Below are 24,282 nucleotides of genomic sequence, written 5' to 3' on the forward strand. Positions count from 1 at the left end.
GCTGATGACGGACGGGCCTTGGAGCAGAGGAAGGATGGAGCACACGTGGCGGAGCAGCTGCTCCTTGGCAGCAGAGCCATGAGGAGGAGGAAACACGAGCATTTTTCAGAGGACACTTATTGGGGTGAAAAGAAACCTGGAAAATGACATATGGAGACTGTGAGTGCCAGGCTAGCAAAGTTTACACTTATTGCACAGGCATTAGCAAATTTTTATCAAAGGCATAATATTATAAGCAATATCAGAATATACATATTTATTTTTTATATTAACAATGTAAATGTACAGCTCAGTGAATTTTCACAAACTGAACACACCCGTGGGACCAGCACCGAGATGAAGAGCTAGAACATCACCACCACCCCAGGAGCCAGGCACTCCCCCACCAAAGGGAACAGTCTTCTGGCTTCTTACATCATAGATTTAATTCACCCAGTTTTGAACTTTATATAAATGGAATCATGCAGCATACACTCTTTCGTATGTGGCTGCTTTTGCTCATCATCGTTTGTGAGCATTCTATATTTTAGATGAGTCATAAAATATTCATTCTTATTGTTATATATAGATTATACTGGTGGCTCCACCACAACTCATTTATCCTATTTATTTATTTCAAATAATACTGCTATAAACATGCTAGTACATGCCTTTTAGTAGACATTTGTATGCCTTTCTATTGAGTATATACCTGAGAGTGAAATTGCTGAGTCATAGGGTATGAATATGTTCAGTTTTAGGAGATACTCAGAGGCTGCATCTTAAGACAGTTCATTATTGATAGAGGCTAAGTCAGCATGATTAGAAATAGGGAGATCAGAGTCATTTGGCTTTTCTGATAATTCGGGTTAGAATTAACAAATACTTGAATCAGAATAGTAGTCCTGATAATAAACAAGGATGGAAGAATTGGTAACTTTCCTAGGATTTCCTTTTGGGGGAAGAGGCAGGTGTCAGAAATATCTTTGAGGTGATGCCGTCAGTTGGAAAGAAGTCAGGAGGAAAACTGATCGTGGAGCCCAGACAAGATGGATTTCCAATGAGGTGAGACTGAAGTGAGTGCACGTGGCAAATGCAAAGCTGGAGTTTGGATTGGGCTTTACAATGAGGATATGGAATATTTTTTCAAAAACAGTGATCACTGAAGCAGCTTGTGTAGATAAAATCATAGAAGAAAATAATGAAGACAACTACGAAGAGGGCAGAGGTCGAGCACTGACACATAAAGGCAGCTGGACTGGCCTCGGGAGTCCTCAGTGATCTTCCGGGGAACAGTGTCCATACAGCAGAGGGTTTGGTTGGAGGAAAAGCAGAGACGGCAGAGAAAGGACAGAGAAAGTTGCAGCCTGGAGTCACTGCGTGGACAGCACTTTGTGCGGTGGGAGATTTTTTAAGAGAAGGAATATTTTCCCCAAAGACATAAGGATTCAGTGAATCATATAATTTATAATTTGCGATACTCGGGAGTGTATGTTTCTTTATTTTTACCTTTTTTAAATTTTGTTAAGTTTGTCGAGGTGACATTGGTTAATAAAATTATATAGGTTTCAAGTGTACAATTTCTTAATCCATCATCTGTATTTCGCGTTGTGTGTTCACCACCCAAAGTCAAGTCTCCTTCCATCATCACCATGTATGTGATCCCCTTTACCATCTTCCACCCACCACCCACTTTTTCCCTGGTAACCACCATACTGTTGCCTGTGTCTCTGAAGTTTTTGTTTGTTTGTCTTGTTTGTTCAAATGTTACTTTGTTTTATGTACCATATATGAGTGAAATAATATGGTTCTCGACTTTTTCCATCTGACTTACTTTACTTTATGTGATTGCATGTTTTCTTAGCATAATATCATGCAGATTTTCATAACTCATTTTAAAGTATGGTCCTTTTAACTTCTATGTCAACTTTTGTAATACTTAGAAACTATAGTTAACTTCATTTCCAGTTCTTAGTTTTAGTAGCTCTGATCCTTAAAACCTATACTGGAGCAGGCTTGGAGTAGGATTTTATATTTTCCCAAAGAAACAAGACTGAGGATGAGAAGGAATGTGAAGATCCAAGTTTATATGAAATAAAGCTTTTACACTAACTCTGTGTCCATTCCTAATAAGAAGGGAACCTCAATGAATGACCTTTTTCATCCTAAATTACTTATTTGACACAACTATTCACAACACAGGGAAAAACTCAGGGAAATAAGCAAATGAACAATAGATATCAACCATATAAGCTCTAAGTCTCCAGGATTTATAAAAATATATTCTGGTCTATATTTATAAGAACATAAATAAAGCATATTTACTCTCAAATAAGACCCCGTTCCAACAAGCAGGATTCCTCTCAGAGTTAAAAGCTACCAATTATATAGTGCTTTATTTTTATCTTATGGACCTTATAGATCACTCAATTGCTCATCTCTTTGGATGAGTTACTAAAAAGCTCAGAACCCAGTTTGTAGCACACTTCTAACAAAACATACAGAAACTTCTGTATCCATTTTTGAGAGAACTAACTTCCTAGCTCAATCTTATTTCTCTTGCCCTTGCTTTTTCTTCCTCCGATCACCTAATTTATATTTATTGTATACATTTTAAGTTTCTGTATTACCTTTGTGAAATGAGTTGGGGAGTGTTTAAAGAACAATGTCCACATATAACAAATAAATAAAAGTGAAACAAATGCCCAGGCAACATGACAGGAAGAAGAAATGACTGAAAAAGTAGTGTACAAAAGAGGAAAGAAAACTATGTTTTAAAAACCAGATACATGAACTCAAAAAGCTTATTGAATATAGTGGGGCTGCTTAGTTTAAGGACAAGCATGTTGTCAGACATCTCAGGACCCTCTGAGGGCATCTTTATGTCACATCCCAAAATACTTTTGTTTTTTTCATAGTAATGACTGAGTCATCAAGAAGGGGATACATTAAATACTGTGCATTGTGTTTAAGAAGGGGGAAAATATATATATATTTCACTTTTAAAATGTTGTTTGTAAAAAGATAAGCTTTTATGAATGATCGCCATTAAATGATGTCAAAAGTTTTCTATGATAGGGGAATTTTTTAGTTTGTCGATCTCCAGAGTCCTGTAGATAGTATATGTATCAGAATAGAGAGAGCAGCTTCAAGAGGGGAAAAATCTGACCTTGTGACTGTACCAGTCTAAACAATGCTATTCCTCTGAAAATGTCTGAACAAAAGAGAAAGAGAAAACAAACCATCTCTATAGTTATCTGCCTTGAGAAAGCATGTCCGCGTTCCACTTATAACATGTTAAGTTTATTTGAACTGAAGAGAAAGTTATGCCTCAGAGATGATTATCGAGTTGATATCAGGTTACGTAATGAAACACATTTTCTTTCAGCTTTAGTGAGGTATAATTGACAGAATTGTAAGATGTTTAAAGTGTACATTTTGATCAACTGATATATGTATATATTATGAAAGGATTCCTTCCATCCATCACTGTGTATACATATTTTAAGAACATTTAAGTTCTACTTCCTTAGCGAATTTCAGTTGTGTAAAATAGTGTTAGCAACTATAGTCACCATGTTATACATTAGATCCTCTGACCTTACTCATCTTATACCTGAAAGTTTATACCTTTTCACCAACCTACCAACCTCTCCCTATTTTCCCAACCCCTGGCAACCACTATTCTCTCTATGAGTTTGAAGGTTTTTTTTTTTTAAGATTCCACATATAAGTGATACAGCACATTATTTTTCTTTCTCTAACTTATTTCACGTAGTATAATGCCCTTGAGGTTTATCCATTTTGTTGCAAATAGCAGAATGTCCATTTTCTTGGCTAAATAGTATTCATGTATATATATACATATATGTATATGTACATAGATACATATGTATATACATATAGTATGTATCTCACATCTTTAGTCATTCATCCATTGATGGACACATAGGTTATTTCCATATCTTGGCTATTGTGAATAATGCTGCAGTGAAGATGGAAGTTCAGATAACACTTCAATATCCTGTTTTCTTTTTCTTTGAATCTATATCCAGAAGTGGAATTGCTGGATCATATAGTAGATACATTTTTAATATCTTGAGGTATCTCTGTACTATTTTCCATAATGGCTGCATTTACATTCCCACCAAAAATGCACAAGAGTTCCCTTTTCTCCACACCCATGCCAACACTTATCTCTTGTCTTTTTGATAATAGCCGTTATAACAAGTATGAAGTGGTAGCTCACTGTGGTTTTGATTTGTATTTCCCTGATGATTAGTGATGTTAAACATCTTTTCATGTACCTGTTGGCCATCTATATATCTTCTTTAGAAAAATTTCGATTCCTCTGCCCATTTTTAATTGGATTATTTGAGGGGTTTTGCTGTTGAGTTGTGTGAGTTCTTTAAATATTTTGGATATTCATTTCTTATCAGATAATAGTGTTTGCAAATATTTTCTCCTGTTCCATAGGTTGCCTTTTCATTTTGTTAATGATTTCCTTTGCTGTGCAGAAGCTTTTTAGTTTGCTGTAGTCCCACTTGCTTATTCACAATTGTTTTAACCTTCAGGAAATAACCTATTACAGGGGTCCCCCCCCCTTAGAAAACAAGGTGTGATGTATCTTGTCCTTACTGGGTTGTGCTCTGTATTTTGAATCAGGAGGACATGAGCTGCGAGGAGAAGCTGTACTTCGGCTTAAATGAGTACAGTAAGTCTCTACAGTGGGGGATCACAAGCCCACTTCTGAGATGTGATGAAACTTTTGAAAAAATGGTGAACACACTCTTGGAGAGGTAAATAAAACCTTCGACCTTTTCTTTAGCTGTACTTGCATATCCAAAATAGCCAAAAGTCTTTTGTGTCAGTGTCACGGGGAGTTTGCTGGGAGCCTGGACTGTGCAGTTGAAATGCGAAGGCAGAATAAAAATAGCCTTTCCTAAGATGACCTTTTACTCATATGGGTTTTCTCTGATCATCCAAGACCAACAAAGGAAACTAGCAACTAAAAGTGGGACTTAGAAGCACCTTCCGTGCCCTGAATCATCAAGCATGCTTCATTGCTACCACCTGGAGATTACACAGCCAGGGATTTGCCTTTTAAAGACCATTCCTCTGAGGTCTGGCCTCCCCTCCCATTCACCCCTACTTTTATATTTTCCCCTTTTTGCCTCTCTGTCCATAAGCAAGTACCCTTAGATGGCCTGATAAAAACTAAACTTTACTATGACAGATTTGGGGCGTAGACTGGTGAAAATTAAGGAACACTCAAATTTAAGTGAGTTCAGTTCCTAGTGCCCTTTCTCCAGTCTTTCGTCTTAGCAGTTAAGAATCATGACTCTCCTCTCTCCTCTGCCTTCTTTTTTATCCCTCAGTTCCAGGTCAAACTCTGGAAAAGTAAAGGGTTTTCCTACTTTTAACTCTCTGATGTTGAATCATGGACTCTAAGAGTAAGCAGAAGCATTAAAATTTGCCTAACTTAATAGAGGTCCCTGCCTCAATGTTGTCTGATCATCCAATGATATGGATATGTGGGCTCTATTTGATGAGGTACATTCTAAGTCTTAGTAGTTCTAGTTCTTAAAACTGGCTCCAATTAATCACAAACCATCATGTAACAACCTTTAATTTTCTAAGAAAAAAATAAAAATGAGGACAGGTGGATGCATCCTACTGGCAAGTTATAATAGTACATCAAGAAAAAGACCAGGCTTGGAGTAGGAGTTTATATTTTCCAGCTAATGGATTTGAGAAGATTTAACTAACACTGCGACACCAATCCTTTTGCAGCACCTGTGATCCTAGATTTCCAAAACCAGCCCATGAGTCTCCTCTTTAAGCATTTCCTACCCACCCATTCTATTTGCCAGCTTAGAATGTATCATCCAGTAACATCATTCAGTTTCACGACTGGTATTTTAACAGATGATCCCATCAACTTCTGTTACAACTTTGGTAATACAAAACTACAATTACAGTTTAATGCAAACAACAGATTGGGAAGACTTCACTTTCAGAGTGTGAAATCTAAATGCCTGTATATACAAGTTACCATTTGTTGCAACTTTGGCTTTTCTACATGACCTAGCAAAAAACATTAAGCTTTAAATACGGATCATCTGTGCTTATTTCCTCCAACCCAGTCACCCTAGGCTAATGATAGCTATGATATATATATATATATATATATATATATATAGCGCACATATAATGTTTGAAGGGAGTAGCCCAGGATTGATTAAACTGAAGGATTTCTTCACTTCCCCCAATCTACTAAATCCTTGCAGTGTAAGAAGAGTTTGTCAGAGACTTGAATGAAATCTAGACCCAGCTCTGTCTCTGACCATTGGATGATCTTGGGCAAGTAATTGAATTTCTCTCAGCCTCTTAACTCATTCTCCTTCTCTGAGAAGGTGGAGAGGTCAGAACTCAGGGCATCTCTGATCCTTTCCAATTCTAAAGTACTTCAGAAGCACACCATTCATTTGATGACCCTCGCTGGTATTTGACCCTGAGCTTTTCTGTGCAAGGCCCGTGAACCACTTGTTTTACTTTAAATAGAGTTATAAAGTGGAGCAAAGGTGAAATCCCTAATTGGCCTACCAAACTGCTAGGCAGCTGCATGTGCTACCAGCTGGCAACCAGAAAAAAAGCTCCAAGACTCACCCTTGTTTTGTGAGCACATACTCTCTTGACCAGCACCTCTTCATGCCTGCAAGTGGGTCCTCTTTGCCCGTTTATACTCATTTTATCAACAGGCCTGCTTTTCTGAGGAATAGCACATAAATGAGAGATTTATTTTTTTGCTTGTCCTGTAATTGTGGAAATTAACAATTGGACAAAGTCTCCATCCTCTTACCTGACTGTCCAGGCAGGGGGTGGGGGTAGTGACGGACAAACAGGCATTTGAACGAAGCCAGGACATCCCAGCTCCTTGCCAGGCTCCCTTTACTAAGCTGGGCTCTGGTGATAGGAGGCCTCACCACTAGAGGGTGCTGTTTCTCCAGTCAGCTCCCAAGTTTTCTGCAGTACCAAGGCACATTTTATGGGAAGATAGGTACTGCTGTGGAGTTAATCTCAAATTAGTAATAATAATTACTTTTTATGTCTTATACTCTCCAGACATGATGTTAAAATCTCAGTTTCCTTTACTGTAATCTTAAGTAGCAGAAAAATAAGCAGACAACTCCACCATTCTAACCCAATGCCACCAGCAATAGGTTAGAATCCAGGGATGATTCATTATGACAATTAACCTGACTAGACCCGTGCTTCTCAAAGCTTAACGTGCATACAGATCACCTGAGGATCTGGTCTTCCATGCTCTCCAACTGCAGGTGAAAAAATGAGATGTTCCAGCTTGATCAATCCCATGTTTACCGATCTTTTTTGGGATGAATCTAGACCATGAGGATTCTGACTGATTCAGTGCATCTGTGGTGAAGGATTTGGCATCTTTGACAATCCCTGGTGGTGCGGCTGTTGGATGATGCTGCTGCTGGTCCACAGACCACAGTCAGAGAAGCTGAAGTCACTAGACCAACCATCCCCAACCTTCTTTAACTTGCTTGCCAGCCCTAACAGGTTCTCTCTCAAAGGCATTGGAAGCTCAACTTTTCCTTCTAGTGATATGGGCTCCAAGGTCATTCCAGAGCTCAAGCCCGCCACCGATCACTAATCCGTTCCCACAGTGCTTGGTCTGTGTTCCTCCCATGCAGACCTTACTGTCCCAGCTGTCCCAGCAGCCCACGTGCCAGCTCCCTGTGTTCTGTTGAAGGTACCCCAGGCTGCACAGCATGGTCGTCCGCTGCTACCTCCTCATCCAGCAGTACTCGGAGGCTCTGATGGCTCTCACCACCATGGCATCCCTCCGAGACCACAGCACACCAGAAACACTCAGCATCATGGATGACCTCATCACCTCCCCAGGAAAAACCAAAAGTGGGAGGGGACACATGCTCGTTATCAGGGTGCCCTCTGTGCAGCTGGCGATGTTAGCCAAGGAGCGGCTGCAGGAGGTGCGCGACAGGCTGGGGCTGCAGTACCGCTTCGAGATCATCCTTGGGACCCCTGCCTCCGAAGTCAGCGTTGCAACTCACTTTGTGGCGCGATTAAAGGTTAGCAGTGGACAAACATTTCTCCTTCAAAATACCGTTTCTGTTTTCTGGGAATCCCACATAGGCGGCTCAGGGGCCTGAGTTTAATAGGGTTTTGCACATGTATATGTCAGTCGGACCTTCATGACAACGTTAAGGCTAAAGTAAGGAACATGTTCATTTTCCTAATTGGAACCAGTTTATGAAGTCCGTCAAGCTTCCCTTTTTAGCATTTGCATGCAGTTGGTCTTCCATACTCTCCAACTGCAGGTGCAAAAATTAGATGTCCCAGTTTGACCCCGTGTTTATTGATCTTGTTTGAGATACATCTAGCCATGGTCATCTGTTTTCTGAGAAAAAAAAAAAAAAAAGGTAAGTTTTTCTCTCAGACCTCTGTGGGATCTTTAAGCACCATCAATTCACTAATTCTTTTCTGTCCATCCAGCCTGGCAGCTCATGTCTAGAGTCGGTAAAGTATTTTGTTTTATCTTCAGTACTCATGTAGAACTCTTCCCTGCCCTCTTGCATGTGGATTCTTTAACAGTTTGTTGTTTCTCTGAACTTGCTTTGACCCTCAGCCCCATGGTTGGGGCTGGACTGAGGCTCTCGAAGCATCCTGCACAGGGACCTAGTGCATGAGCAAGCCCGCTGCCCCTCTGCATGGCCAGGAGCTGGCTGTTTTTCCTAAACCCCTCCTGTTAGGCATGCGGAGAAGAGGAGAATTCATAAATTAACTAACCTAACTCTCAACCTTATGCCCTGCTCAGGTTTTTCTTGATACTTTTACAATTCAGTGTGTCCTAGCCATTAAAAAGCATTTAATAAAATAGTTGCATACATATCAGTACAGCACAGAGCTAGGTACTGTATGTCTGAGTTAGACCAACATGGTATCTACACCCTACACACTAAATACTAAAAACTAAATCGTGTTAAGAAAAATCTAGTTTGGCACAAATTTTATGAAAAGAATCACATAATCTTAAGGGATGTGCATTTTCACCCTGGGCTGCAGTTTCTCATCTGCAAAATGAGAGAGTTGGACTGTTCGATCTCTAAGGGATCTAATTTTGGGATTATTATTTAGTGTTCAGAAAGCATTTCGCAAATGTAAACCTTTTTATTCTTTAAGCCAAACTAAGCTGAATAATTCAAAATACAAAATATCATGGACTAGCTTGATAAGCAACAGAAACAAATCTAAAAATAGAAATTCCTATATTTAGTGGAAGCTCTACCATGTATATTTCACATATAGATATGCTCACCATTTTAAATTATAGTTGTGGACCACATTACAGCGGAATTGCTAGGATGACTAACAAATAAGAGTCCTGAAACTCTGCTTAATGGTGTAACTCATTGAGACATGAGTCTTGAGACTATTTGAATAATACTAATGATGATCTGGAAGGCAGGTCATCAGTGCTGCTCTGTGAAGTCTCCCACACTTGTTGCAGGAAGGTGGTTTAAAAGGATATACAGCTGCAGCGTCTTCTCTGGGTTGCCACTGACACTGATCAAATGTAGCTACTTATAGTCTTATGTCATTTGTTCAGACTCTTCAAGAGTGCCAGTTACTAGGTCAATATAAATCGAGGGGTCCTAATAGTTTGCCCCTATGGGCTGTAGTTTAAAAACCACACTCTAGACCTGAGGCTCTGAACCCAGTGTCCGGCACATCAGAATGACCTGCAGGGCTTTTGGAGGGTGATCGTCCTGCACAGCCGCTGTTCTGAGAAAGGGGTACACAGCGGGGTCTCAAGTAATTACTTCTCAAAGCCGTTGCAGCTCAATCTGTATGAATAGCTGTCAAGCACTAACCGCACAAAAGAGATTTCCATATTTTCAAAACCACTGGATCACACTAATCCAGCCTATTAAAACTGTGTGGAAGTGAAAATATGAAATCTGTTGAAATGTTCATTTTCTAAGCAAGACAGCCACTTGCCAGGTGGCCTCTGCCCCACCTGTTTATTTCTGAGTTACCAACCTCTACTGTTGTCAGGATGGCATGTCTGTGCCTTTTATCTCTAATCTTGGATAGAATCCAGTGCCTCTCAGTCTATTAGATGGTCTTATTTTTGTGCTTCCCTCTAATTACCGTTATGTGTTGTGATTAACCTAAAAGTGATGACAAGCACTTTGAAGGAAACAAGATTTAAACCTAAATAAATCAGCCCCTCCAGAAGGCCTGTGAAGCTTCCATTAGATTTCCTTGGCCTTGAGCCCCATGTTCTCCCTGAATTAGTGCTCACCCAGTCTTTCCTGCTGTCTTGAATGTCTCTCCAGTGACATCATCATGGGGGCATGGTCAGTCCGTCTAAGAACTGCAGCCATCATTCATCAGAAGTAGCTATGTGACAGAGAAGTATCTTATGATGGTTTGGCTACCTCTGGTCAAGAGTAAAAGTGAGATTTGTTCAATAATCTTTTGAAAATAAATCTTTTTAGTAAAACATAATATTTTATCCCATCATTGTAAACCCACCTCATTATTCTTGGTGGAAACACAGACTATGGATGGTTTCTGGGAGATGAAGTGTATTCAGGGAGAACACCAGTGTCAGGGCTTTCATGAGTCCCACATGAAGGCTCTAAGTAAAACGATCCCTACTTCCGGAATTTGCTTTAAATCAGGTAATGTTATGGTTCCCTTTGACATGAAAATGTATGGAAAATTGAATTTTATAGACCTAATATTTAAAAAACTTTGTGATAGATTGATTTTCTAAGTTATAAACGGTTGTATAGATCCATTGATTTTCCCTCGGTATGAAAACATGATAAAAGATTGGGCAACAGGGCTATGATTCTTCCAGTTTATAAATTATATGCAATTTGAATAATTTGGATATGTCTATTTCTAAAGCCTCGTGTTTGTAGACATCAAATTAATAATCAAACCCTATTATTTCTTGCCTGTTAGAGTTCTTTTTATCCCATGTTCTGTTTAGCAAAGAAAGTACCAGTTGTTGTTTTTTTTAATAAAAATGTAGGCATTATTTAACACCTCACTTCTTAGTTCTTGTTCCCTAAAGCATTATCAGAAATATCAGTTTGTCTTATAATGCCTTCTGCTAGAAAGCTGATAGAAAGCATAGTTAGATGCTATAAACATTATAAAAAAAAAAATAGAAACTACCTTATCTACTTGAGAGGACCTATTTTTTTTAATTTTTATTTTTCATTTTGAGTTGATCTTCAGTATTCTTTTATATTAGTTTCAGGTGTACAGTATAGTGCTTAGACATTTATATAATTTATGAAGCGATCCCCCAGTTTGTCTAGTACCCACCTGGCACTGTACATGGTCGTTGCAATATTATTGACTCTATTCCCTCTGCTGTGCTTTACATTCCTGTGACTATTTTGTAACTACCAGTTTATACTTCTTAATCCGTTCACCTTTTTTACCCTACCCCCTAACCCCCTCCCATCTGGCAGTCACCAGTTTGTTCTCCGTATCTGTGAATCTTGTTTTCATTTTGTTCATTTATTTTGTTCTTTAGATTCCACATATAAGTGAAATCATATGGTATTTGTCTTTCTCTATCTGACTTATTTCCCTTAGCATAATATCCTGTAGGTCCATCCATTTCATTGCAAATGGTAAGATTTCATTTTTTTTTTTTTTTTTTTTTTATGGCTGAGGGATGGTCTTTTTTTCCTGCTCGAAAATAGAAAAATCTAGAAGATCTTTCAACTTTTGAACATCTTTCAAGTTAGTGAGAGTTTTCCATTGCATTGATATATTCACGTTTTCAAGATTTATGTCTACTTATAAGAGATAAATGTGTGTGTATATGTATAGTTGTGTTAATATGTTTGAGAAGTTGATGCTCAGTAGATCCTTTGTGAAATCATGAGCCAACTGCAAATTCGGTTATATTTTTAGCCTTCTTGTTTGGGGACCTAAGCCTATTATTACTTGTCAGTTATTCTGAAGGTCAATGAAGGAAGAGAGGGGGAAAATAACCATCAAGTGTGACTAACTTTATTTTCTTGGTGAAAATGTCTGTTTTCATGAAATTTTGTTGAGATTCTTTCATTAGTCGTTCAAACTGAAACTGTCTTTTTCAGTTAGTCTCAAGAGTCTGTCCATTACATGAAGAACATATTTAAGAGCCTTGAGCCGGGTTGTTTAACCAGGATTTCCTTAAGGTTTGCATCACTAATCGGATATTTCACCTGTATGTCTCTTTGGCCTGAGTGGCTAACACATGATGTCTGTATTAAGATCTGTTTTACCTTACTGAGATAAAACTAAAGGCTTCTAGAGTGCTCGTGTGTGCTTTTTAATAGCAACTAAAATACGTATGCACACACACATGCACATATACACTGACCGGAAGTCATTTGGAAGCACAAATGTATATAAAACATGGACCTAGAAATCTTTCAAAAGGTTGAAACTTAAATAAGATTTTAATTTTATTATGTGGGTCCCTTTCCACAGACTTGGAGAGGAAATGAACCAGAAGAGTGGATCCCTCGGACTTACCAGGATTTAGAAGGTCTGCCTTGTATTGTGATACTAACTGGCAGAGACCCCCTTGGAGAAACCTTTCCCAGGTAATGTGCATAGTTAGTTCTCCTTTTTCATTAGTCACCCTGCTGAGCTGAGAGTTAAAACTCAGCTGATGCATAACTATCTCATTCCTTTGGCAAATGGGAAGAGAATTGTTTTGTTTTGTTTTGTTTTTTTCCAGCGATATAAGAAATATAGCCTTTTTTGATTCCTTTTTTGACTTTTCAGAGATCACCAGCAATTTGGGAGATGGAGGCTAGCCAGAGCTGAGAAGTATGTCTACATTACAGCAGGGCAGCCAGAGAGGAACAGCATCTGCCTGAAACCAGGATTTTTTTTTTTTAAATGAAGTTCCTTAATCTGCTGTTCCCAGCCCCCTCAAGGATCTAGGGCCTGCAGATTGGGAGGCAACAACAATAGCATTAATTAAATGCTTATTGTGTTTCAGGCATTGCCGTCTGTAAATGCCTTCATGACATTCATTCCTTACAATAACTAACTGTATGAGCCATGAGCCAGGCACTGTAATTCTATTTATGAATTGGAGAAAATGAAGTGACTAGTGTGAGGTCATAGCAACTAGTAGGAGGTGACAGAGCTAAGGTTTACCTCAAGGATTACCTGGCACTGAAACCCATGATTTTAACGGCTGTGATGCATCCGCTATTCAGGCATACCTACACTGCACGCAAAGCCCGATGGACTCACCAAAACATCACTACTTTTGCGCAGGTCTTTGAAGTACTGTGACCTCCGGTTAATTGATTCAAGCTATTTAACTCGCACGGCCTTGGAGCAGGAGGTGGGTCTGGCATGCTGCTATGTCTCGAAAGAGGTTATGCGGGGGTCCACTGTTGCCCTGGACCTTAGTGGGAAGGAGCAGGAGAGAGCCACCGTGAGTGAGAACGACTCTGATGAGCTGCTGATCGACCTGGAGAGGCCCCAGAGCAACAGCAGTGCCATCACTGGAACCTCAGGTCAGTGCTTTCTTTTCTCTTTCAAGGGTTCAGGGATGGGATGAAGCAGCGGGTAGGCATGTGGAAGGCAGAGGTCTCCACTGACACCCTCCAGGCTTTCAGAGGAGCCTTCGGTGCCTCAGGCATCCTGTTCAGACCTCAGTTCCCTGGGAGAGATACTCAGGAAGCACGACTGTTGAACAGCCACAAAATACTTCTCTGGGTAAACATTTAATAAAGAGCTTGCTAATAGGATAAATATAGTAAATAATTTTTATCAACTTAGCCTGTACCGTTTCCCCTAGTCTTTCCCATCCTAGGCATCTCATGGATATGATGTATTTGATATTGGTACAAAGTCCCTCTTTTCCCTTCCAGTTCCTGAAACTATAAGTTTGTGCTAACTGGCTTAGTACCTGGCACAAAGTGGTCGCTTATTTGTTTGAATGAATGAATGAATGAATGAATGAACAATTTTTCTAAGGACTTAATGGCAAGTTTTTGTATCCTGAAGGCTACTCGGGGCCCCTGGTTGATGGTGACGAGCCACCATGCCGCCTGCCAGCCCCTCTCCTGCAGCAAGACCGTATGGTCTAAGACAGTGCGCCACATGAATTTTCTTCTGATAAATTGTATTACTGCAAATGCAGCTCAGTTTCACTTTTTCTATGAAAGTAATAGCTTAATGTAGAAAATTTGGAGAACGTAACGAAGTAGAGAATTTAGAAGAGAAAAGCCACTACCAGAGGAGAGGTAACCGCCATTAATGTTCCTTCTCTCCCACATTTCCTGTCACTGTGACACATCCCAAAGCAGGTCTCTGTTCATTCTCTCGGCCGCTGTTAGATGATTCCCTGTGGGAACAGAAGAGGCCATTCCTCATCTGCGGGGTTTTCTGTCTTTTGATGGTGGGCCTGAGGACAGGGCTGCTGGGTAGGCCCAGCTCTCCCCGTCAGCCAGGGATCTGGGCTGTACCTCTCTCCACCGCTCCACTGTACTGGTCCCAGTTTTCTTTCTGAGACGAGTTCAAAATAAAGGCAAGAGGTTTGGAGGAGAGGAAAAGGTAACAGAAGGGAGGGGGATGTCACATCTAGAAGCTTTGGGATCCCAGCATCAGTGAGGGGGAGGCAAGGGTCAGGACTTCAACTTCCTGCCTTTGGCTCTTTGATCTGACACCCTCCTCTCCCTGGCTGCTGAAACTGCCCCACAGGGCTCACATATTCCTGGCCTTGGTCTGAGTAAGTCACACAGAGGTAATGGTTTGCCTTCTGCTGTTTAGAGATTCCCCCAGCTTCGAGGACAGCCTGGAGTGCGGGCTGTGCTCACACCACCGAGCACACCCCTGCCCTGCCATGGGCTGACCAAGGGCCCTCAAGGAGGCTCACACTCAGTGTGCAGGCATGTGGACTCGATGGTCAGAGCTGTGAGGGGACAGGCGAGCTCTCATACAAGATGGAAAGACACCAGTCAGATGAGCAGGTGGAATGACTTGGTTTCAGTTACCTCCAATTACTCACTGGTCATCTAGAATCTCCTACACCTGGAATTTGACCTATATGCCTGAGAAGCTCTCACCTGAGCCCAGAGAGGGCCTTCAGTCCTGAATGTAATGAGCTTTTGGTTTGTCCTCAACCCATTTGCAGTGAATTGGCCAAATGTGTAGGGAACTCTGGGTGAGAGCAACTCCTCACTGGGAGGATGCTTTCCATCCTCCTTCATGTGGAGACATCCCCACACTGGTTTGGGCATCCATGGAAGTGGCTACAGCCTGGGGTCCTTCTCCACAGCCAGGAGTGTAAGGGCCTCAGACTCCAGAACGTGGTGAGTGCCACTTGAGCAGGACTTGAATGTGGAGCCTGCAGTGGTCAGGGTCCTGGAATGAATCAGATAGCATATCCAAATGAGATTACTAAGGAGAGTTTAGTAACAGACTGCTTACAAAGATGTGGTGCGCTTAACCCCAGGCTGCCCTGACCACGACTGGGCCTGAAGAAGCCAGGGGAGGGAGCAGTTGCTGGGACCCAGAGGAGCCGGCACAACGTGCCACACCAGCCCACCCTGGTGACCATGCAGGGCGGGAGCCGGGGAATAAACATGCGGTCTCCTGCTAGTATCTCCCACTGGCAAGCCCTACCCAGAACCAGGGTGGCGGCATGGGGAGACGCATGGAGAGGGAGGCCAGAGGGAAGATTTCTAGCGGAGTTTCAATAGCTGGCACACACAGGCATGTCCCCGCTGGTTTCCTGGCATCTCCCTCCTTCCTAAAGGTGCCTGGAGCCTAGGGAGCACTCCCAGGAACCGGTAACAGGGTAGGTACAGGGTAGGCTCAGTCTGTCCTCTTTCAGGCTCCATCATGGAGAACGGGGTGAGTTCCTCCAGCACCGTGGAGAAGTCCCAGAAGCAGCCCATGGCCGCCAGCTCCCAGAGCCCCTCCCAGAGCATGGGGCTGCAGGAAGGGGTCTCTGTAGGCACAGCAGGAGCTGCAGAGACTCTGAAGCAGGAGTGTGATTCCCTGGGCCCTCAGATGGCGAGCAGCACCACCTCCAAGCCTTCCTCGTCTTCATCCTCCTCCTCCTCCGGACCCCAGGACCTCCAGTGGTCGGGCCAGCCTGTCCAAGGTTGCAGAGGCCTGCATGCCACCCTGCCCCCAATAGTAATCCTATCAAAAGCGGCCTACAGTCTCCTGGGCTCCCAAAGGGGAAGCAAGCTGCCGCCCTCCTCATCCCTGCTGCCCCACGCTGATGTGGCCTGGGTGAGCTCCCTGCGGCCATTCCTGCGTAAGGACATGAGCAGCGAGGAGCAGTCCCTCTACTACAGGCAGTGGACCTCGGCTCGGCAGCACCACGCAGACTACAGCAACCAGCTGGACCCCAACTCGGGCGCCTGGGCCTGCCACCCGCGGCGGCTGCTGCTGACGGGTCCCCCCCAGGTAGGACTGGGGCCAGGCCGCATCCTAGGTTGGGCTCCCCAAGATGGAAACCAGCCAGGGAAGCTCGTGCAGTGGGGTGGGGTGGATGTGGCCCAGGGCAACGAAGGCCTCTCAAAGCAGGAGATAGGCAGGAGATAGAAATCTCTCTTCCTGCCTTTCTTGTCCTTCGCCCCCTCCCAACTTAAAATGTTCCCACCAGGTAGGAAAGACTGGCTCATATCTGCAGTTCCTCAGAATCCTCTTCCGCATGCTCATCAGACTCCTGGAGGTGGACGTGTACGACGAGGGAGAGATCCACACGGGTGAGTTCCAGGCCGGGGCCGGGGCCACGGCGGGGCCAAGCGCAAGAAAGGAACCGGTAACACCAGATCCAAAGCTTGCTTTGCCTACTGGGGGGTCCACCATATCTCACGTGCAGGGTTCCTGTGAGGTTAAAGGTAATGTGCCAGGTAATGTGCCAGGTAATGGGTGTAAGTAGACCACCCCGCGCTAGCGCCCTGAGCTCGGGAGTGCAGTCTGCCCCTCCTCTGGGCCTCCCCCTCGGCATGATTGGGTGGCTGCACCGATTGTGTTCCCCGGCCTGAGGGTCCGGGGCATGTTTTATATTCTGGATACTGGGCCTTTGCTGGTGACTCAAAGTATACCTTCTGTGTTAACCGCAGGCTCTGAGCACAGGTATGTGGATTACTCTCATGAAGTGAAAACTGTGCAGAACGGACCCTTCACGTTTGCAGTGAGATGCAGGGGCCACTACCTGACAAGGCTGTGGGGGTCTGGTTTTCAGTAAGATCATCTCCAGCCCTCCTCTTCCCATGTGTCCCTTACCCAACGCTTCCCCACAACTGTCACCTGTGGGACAGTTCCAGTCTGTAGGTTGTCCAGCAGAGCCAGAAAATGGACATGAGCAGGGATCAGCCAGTATTAGCTCTATGGCCAAGGACAGTATGGCCACAAAGCTCACTTCACATCTAAGAACAGTTGTCTGCTGGGAGGGGGCTGAGAAGCAGTAGAACTCCCAATGAGGTAGAAGTTCTTTTCAAGCCATTCAAAGATGAGTCCAGAAAAAAAGGAAAGGGCCTTGGCATCTTCTATCAGGTCAGCCTTGAAGATCTCACCTCACTTGCTTTTCCTGAATAGTTGACCTGTAACAAGCCCAATGCACTTGTTTAGTCAAGAGCAAGGCTAGGTAACATTAGCCATATTTAATCATTGATTATCACTTTCGGCCCTATTTCCATTCCTTACCAGTTTACATGCATGATTCCACACACACACACACACACACACACACACACACACACACACTCACTCTCACACTCACTTATTTCTGTCTTCCCATCCACATCTTGTTTGTGTCTCCAGCCGAGCCGCACCAGGCCCACCACAGAGCTCCTGGTTGACCTCCAAACACCCTTGGCTGCCTGGAGGGGGCTGAGACCAAGATGGCAAAGGCCGAGCCAAGCAGACAAGGAGTACAGGACTCTCCATCCCGACAACTTTCCCACAAGGCCCCTCAGCACCACAGAGAGCAGTACTTTTAATTTTCTTCTCAGATCCTGTTACAGTACCTTGGGCCTTAATATGTGCCACGAGTTGTTAGAAGTCTATACAGCTGGGGACAGGCGAGCCTGGCCTTTATAGCGAGAAGTGCTGTTGTTTTGGCTTTATTCTTTCTCCCTCATTTTGGTGCGATAAATACAATGAAGCTCTGGAGAAGCAGAAGACTACCTTTTTTAAATGCAAACTTCAGCTCAGGATATAAAAATGAACAGTAGTGTGTTAAAAAGATAATAGCTGTACTTCTAGTCTTTAAGCTATTTTTGAAAGTTTCTGTAAGTTTCTGTACTTCTAGTCTTTAAGCTATTTTTGAAAGTACCTTTTCCTGAAAGTTGTCAAGCTTTTTGATTTTATAAATTTTGTTGTTAATAACAAGTATCATCTGTTGCATACCCACCCTGTGCCTACCACTGTCTGAGCACTTTAAACACACCATCTGGAATCCTTACAGCCATGAGGGAACCCTGAGAGTCAAGGACGGTGCCTGCAGATGTGAGCAGTAAGGCAGGGAACCTGAATTCAAACCCAGGGCTGCTGGTTCTCAGTCTTGACTGCATATCAGAACTAGACTGAGGAGCTTTGAATACCCCATAGGTGCCTGGTAATAAAGGAGATGGGGGTGTAGCCTAAGCACAGAGATTTTTACAAGCTCCCCCATGATTCCAATATGCAGCAGACACTGGGAATCTTGATCAGCGGATCCCTAAAATCTCTTAGCTGTGATGTCTGAAAACCCCACAACTAAAACTCTAAGGTGGAACTTAGGTCAGCCAAAATTAAACAAGCTTTTAAGGCAATTTGGGGAGATCGAGTGAAAGACTAAATGACCTCATAGATGTGGGAGTTTGGGGACTAGTGTGTCTAGAGGCTAATGCTGGGGGCCCACAAGGACACAGTATGGGTCTGAAGGGACAATTCTGGTTCCATTCACCTGGGGACATGGGAGCTCATTTTCCAGAAATGCCTTTGCCTACCCACCTCGGCTTTATGTTGCATAAAACCTCTTGTCCCTGACGCTTGGGAGGCCGGTCCATCTGCCTGCTCCGCACACTTTCTTCTTGTCCTAGATCACAGTGAAAGCAGCGAAGTGAGCCAGTCAGAGGGAGAGCCCTGGCCAGACATCGAGAGCTTCAGTAAAATGCCCTTTGACATCAGTGTGCATGATCCCAAGTACAGTCTGATGAGTCTGGTGTATACTGAGAAGCTGGCGGGGGTCAAACAAGGTTAGTGCAAGCAGAGCCAAGCTTATTTCCTCTGAAGGTCAAGGGGAACCTAAATCGGGGCAGGAGGCCTGGGACAGTTTGAACTTTCAGAGCGGCTTAAGTAATTCTCCTCTCTGCTTTTTCTTGCACCCATATCACCGTTTAATTTTCATACCTGCCTCTCGGGGCATAAATTATAGAATCCTTGGAAAAGGCTTTTTGGGGACTCGGGAACTTTCTCCCAGGTGTGTAGGGGCTTCATGTATACCATGGGAAGGTTTTCTGCCCCTTTGTACACAGAAGTTATAAAGGAATCCAAAGCTGAGGAGCCCAGGAAACGAGAAACTGTATCCATGATGCTGACCAAATATGCGGCCTACAACACCTTCCACCACTGCGAACAGTGCCATCAGTACATGGACTTCACTTCTGCTTCCCAGGTGCAGCCCCTTTGCGTCTGCCTGTGTCACTCAGCATGATTTTGTATGTAAGCAATGAAAAGTAAGGCTCCCAGTTTTAGGCCAAAGGATAGCTTATGAAAAGGAGCCACTAATCAGCAAGATGCCTGAATCAACTTTATTTTTTTTTACTCCTACAGTACCTGGTCTTCCTAGGTAGTCTCCCATCCAAGTACTAACTAGGCCTGACCCTGCTTAGCTTCCGAGATAGCCGAAATCAGGCATGTTCAGGGCATGGCCATAGAACCTGAATTGATAAAATTACTTTAGGCATAATTATTAAGATTGTGGGTGGAGGGAGGGGAAGAGGGGTGAAGAAATGGAGTTTCAGTGTTTTAACACTCTTCATCGAAATGCTTACATGTGTCAGAACAGTTGAGGCTCTGAAAAACTGGATATTATGGTATATTATTTAGTGAAAGGATCTTTCCCCACCTTTGGGTTGCTGATGAAAATGGAGCTATTATCTAACTGACCCATAGGGTGTGCTCTATGAGCTGTGAACAAGTCTCCATTTGCACCAACCCAGTCATATTCTTACTCTAGTGTGGGATGGTTTTGAGCACGAGACATACAGAGCAGTCAGTGTTTGTTCTCTTGTTTAGAAAGAACTGAGAGGCAGGGACACAGAAGCTGAGCCGGTGCTCATAGTAGTTGGCTTCTTTTCGTCCAGAGCATCTTTAAGCACAAAAGATGGGAAAGGTAGCAAGTGAGAGGGGTAGCCAGTGCCTGTTTGGGGGATAAGTTCTGTATTACTTTCCCTCAATTTATCTTCTTTTTATTACTTGGCTCAGAACACCTAGAACAACTCTTCCTTCCTCCAGGATCTGCTGTTGGATTCCCACAAACTTGCTTCTGCCCACGAGGGCCAGGTCTTCCCCTCTTTCCCACAGGGTGCTAGAAGGGATCTCCTACAGAACTGGATTGACCATTATGCCTTTCTAATATGAGTTATCTTTTAGATCTCATTTGCTTACTTGGGGTTACTGAAAACTTTTGGTGGCCTAGTTTGAAATCACTTCACAATACTTTACAGAATATGGAAGATTCAAGTCCCCTCATCTATAAATCATAGGTTTTTAGGAGTTTAGGAATTTTCTTTATTAAAAACCTATTTCTGTAGTTAGTCCCTGTGTGATTGCAGTACTTACAACGTAGTATATTTCCATACTTGTGAAGCAGGATGAACTAGAATTTAAGAATTATAATAGTTTTTCGATGAAATGTAATATGTAGGTTAAAATTCTTAGGAAACCTATCTGGATTTTAGTTGCTGCTGAAAATTGATGCTCTCTTTCATTAAGCCAGATACTGTCTGAATTGTTAAGCATGTAAAAGCTTTTATGAAATTAATCACCGAGATGGATTACTAAGAGAGCATGTGAACTTTCCAGCAATTTAAAAAATAGGTTAGATTTATATTTGGCTTCAGTGAGTCAAATGGTCTCTCCAGGCAGCCAGACATCTAGGCTAACTGTTCAAACCTCTTGACCTTCCACTGTAGCCAGAAAAGATGGAGCTACAGAGGCATTTTAATGATGTCAGTCATATTGTATTTAGAAAAAAGATTTTCAGTGCATATGACCTGACCCACATAGAAGCGTTTTTCCCCGTAACTGGGCGCCTTTGGGAGTATGTATATAGCAGGACCTCCCATAGGTATATTTGACCTCTGCATAGGGCAGTGTCCAGCCACAGGTACTTCACCCACGGAGAGGCTATGTGGGGGGCAAGATGCTTGGTGCTCACGTCAGTGGCAGCTACTAAAAGACCAAGTGTTTGCCTTTCTGACCCTTTCCATGTTGCACACACAGCCAGGTCTGGTGGCATGTATGGGTTCAGGTTAGTTTGCCTCTCTTAGTAACAATCTTAACAAGTGGCCTAGAAGTTTGCAAACCATGAGCTTATGTCCCCTCCCTCTTCTCTTCGCAAATGTAGATGTCTGACTCCACCCTTCATGCATTCACGTTCTCTTCCTCTGTACTGGGCGAAGAGGTGCAGCTCTATTTCATCATTCCCAAATCCAAGGAAAGTCATTTTGTCTTCAGCAAGCAGGGCAAACACCTGGAGAGCATGCGGCTACCACTGGTTTCAGACAAGGTGGGTGACAGTGGTGGGACACTAGGACTGGCTGGCCTCATACTACATCAGGTTCTCTGAGCTTCCTAAATCCAAGAGTTTTAATTTCCTTTTTTTGGTCTCTGGTTTTTGTTTTTGTTTTCCTTTTCTTTCAGCAGAATTTGAATGCAGTCAAGAGCCCTATTTTCACTCCTTCCAGTGGTCGCCATGAGCATGGACTCCTAAACCTTTTTCACGCGATGGAGGGCATCAGCCACCTGCATCTTCTGGTGGTCAAAGAATATGAGATGCCGCTGTACCGCAAGTACTGGCCCAACCACATCATGCTGGTGCTTCCCGGCATGTTCAATAATGCAGGCGTGGGTAAGGGGCCCCCCTGGGATAGGGAAAAGGGCTGAAAGATGAACTGAGCTCCGTTCCTGGGGCATGAAACTTCCAAAGGTTCCCCTGCCTCTGCAAAGTGCCCTGCCCTCCTGACTAAAGGAGTTTTGACTCTTAAGTTTTCCTTATCTATGGTTTTGCAGGACTTTTTACTTATGCGGACTAGTAACTAAGGGAGTCCCTAGTATACTGAGCACCCTGGGAAGGGCTCAAAGCATAGGCTGCAGATATCCCTGGGGTGGGCACACTGGCAGCAGGAGTGCAACAGTGACGATTGTTTGAGGGGAGGTAGTAGTTCACTGCAGTCTGGAGACATTTGGAGGAGTCCCCAAGACATCGCTCATCATTTTAAAGGCCCATGGTGAGTCTCAGGGGCTTCTGTACAACTGGGAATTGGAAGCATCATGACAGTGGTCCCAAAAGTGCCTGGAAGAAGTCTTTCCTGTTTCCTGCATGGGGTTTAATAGCAATAGGCTGCTTCCTCTCAAAAGAGGGCACATGGTTGTTGAGTGTTATTCTAGAGGTGTGGCAGGTGGTGGAGAAAGCTAGAACTCCTTTATTTACCTCAGGCACATACTAGGCACTATCCCGAGCACCATACAATCCAATTAGATGTTGTTTTCTTACAAGTGGAGAAGCTAAGGCATAGGAGAGTTAATTTGTTCAGTGTCACAGTTATAAAATAGTGGGATCAGGAATCAAACCTAGGCAGCTTGACCCCAGTCTTACTCACTGTACCATAGACGTTTAAAAAAAAAAAAAAAAAAAAAAAGCCAATCTCAGGAAAGGATGTCATTTTCTAGAATCATCTTCAGAAAAGATGTTGCTGCCAATTTCCGAAAGACATCTAAAGCAGGGGACACATGAGTGTAACTGGCATACCCACTCACTGTTGTCCTAGCTAATCCCTAGTGTGGGAAGGAGTGGCTGCTTCTGAGACTGAGCCTCTTATCATGTCTTTAAGGAACTAACTAGTAATAAGTATTTCCTCCATGTTGCCTATTAGGGAAACTGTATTCTTTCAGTATTCCTCCAAGTACAGTTCACGAATCATCTGTGTCATCAAGGACATCTCTGGTTTCTGCCCCTCATCAGAAGTACTCAAGTGAATCTTGGTGATAGGCTCCAGGAATCTGTATTTTAGACTTCCGCAGTGATTCTTATCTACAGTAAAATTCAGTTGACTACTCTGAACATTTGGTAGACCCTTGCCTATATGGTCACCATGTGAACAGACAAGCCTGTGGAGAGAGTGAGCTCTCTGTGGGACTTTGGCCGAGCCTGAGTGAAGGATGTGCAGCTGTGGTTATATGCCTTCTAGGTGCTGCCAGGTTTCTCATCAAGGAGTTGTCATATCACAACCTGGAACTGGAGAGGAACCGCCTGGAAGAGCTGGGATTTAAACGTCAGTGTGTCTGGCCTTTCATCGTTGTGATGGATGACTCATGTGTCCTGTGGAACATTCACAGTGTTCAGGAGCAGACCAGGTAGTAGTACTCCCCAGGCACCTCTAGGGGAGTATGACACAATGCTACTGAAAAGATACCTTCCCTTGGCTGCAGTTATGCATGAAAATAAATAAGATTGGTACAGCTTTCCAGAGCAAAAAGATCATCCATGAGATGACCTTCACTAGCAATTTTTTTTTTTTTTAATTTAGACATTCAGTATGCCATTAAATTCTTGGACCACTTCTGCATCATGGCTTTGGTTACCTAAAAAAGTCTGTTGAGAGTATGTTTAATTTACAAAGTCCACTGGTTCCTGAATCAGGAAACCTTTTTTGCCCCAACTCTGCTGTATTATCTGGAGGAAAAGGGAAAGTTGTTTCACCTGTCTCAATTCCAGTATCTGTAAAATTATGGCTGGGCCAAAATCCATGTTTTTCCTCCTGTGCAGTGGTGAGGGGGTTCATGAAAACCAAGGAGTGCTAACTAAACCTGGAAAAGTCCAATCAAGAAATGGCCCCAAAATGCCATATCTCTAGGCCCTTCCAACTCAAACATTGTGATTTTGTCATCTCCTCCCTACCCCCCCCCCCCCCGCCCACTGAATTTGGAGCCAGCAAAGTTCTAATAATCCTGTATCATACCGTGATTAGAACTGGGAAG

At 43.2% G+C, this 24,282-nt stretch overlaps 1 protein-coding gene across 7 annotated transcripts in view; it reads left to right on the forward strand.

The window, feature by feature from the left end:
• Positions 1–24,282, forward strand: part of GREB1L (GREB1 like retinoic acid receptor coactivator) — a 219,994-nt gene that overhangs the window by 187,490 nt on the left and 8,222 nt on the right. For 3 of the 7 annotated variants that reach the window (XM_016161519.2, XM_016161923.2, XM_036229895.1), the window contains 12 exons: positions 4,645–4,778; positions 7,760–8,099; positions 8,524–8,547; positions 12,538–12,653; positions 13,342–13,586; positions 15,911–16,494; positions 16,694–16,796; positions 19,119–19,274; positions 19,554–19,693; positions 21,650–21,811; positions 21,946–22,153; positions 23,493–23,658. In XM_016161519.2, coding sequence (XP_016017005.2) covers positions 4,645–4,778; positions 7,760–8,099; positions 8,524–8,547; positions 12,538–12,653; positions 13,342–13,586; positions 15,911–16,494; positions 16,694–16,796; positions 19,119–19,274; positions 19,554–19,693; positions 21,650–21,811; positions 21,946–22,153; positions 23,493–23,658 — 2,378 coding nt within the window. The remainder of the gene's footprint in view (positions 1–4,644; positions 4,779–7,759; positions 8,100–8,523; positions 8,548–12,537; positions 12,654–13,341; positions 13,587–15,910; positions 16,495–16,693; positions 16,797–19,118; positions 19,275–19,553; positions 19,694–21,649; positions 21,812–21,945; positions 22,154–23,492; positions 23,659–24,282) is intronic. The other 4 variants (XM_016161846.2, XM_016162016.2, XM_016161694.2 and 1 more) reach the window with 3 other exon arrangements.

This window comes from Rousettus aegyptiacus, unplaced genomic scaffold, assembly GCF_014176215.1.
Source record: "Rousettus aegyptiacus isolate mRouAeg1 unplaced genomic scaffold, mRouAeg1.p scaffold_m13_p_12, whole genome shotgun sequence".
NCBI classification, from domain to species: domain Eukaryota; kingdom Metazoa; phylum Chordata; class Mammalia; order Chiroptera; family Pteropodidae; genus Rousettus; species Rousettus aegyptiacus.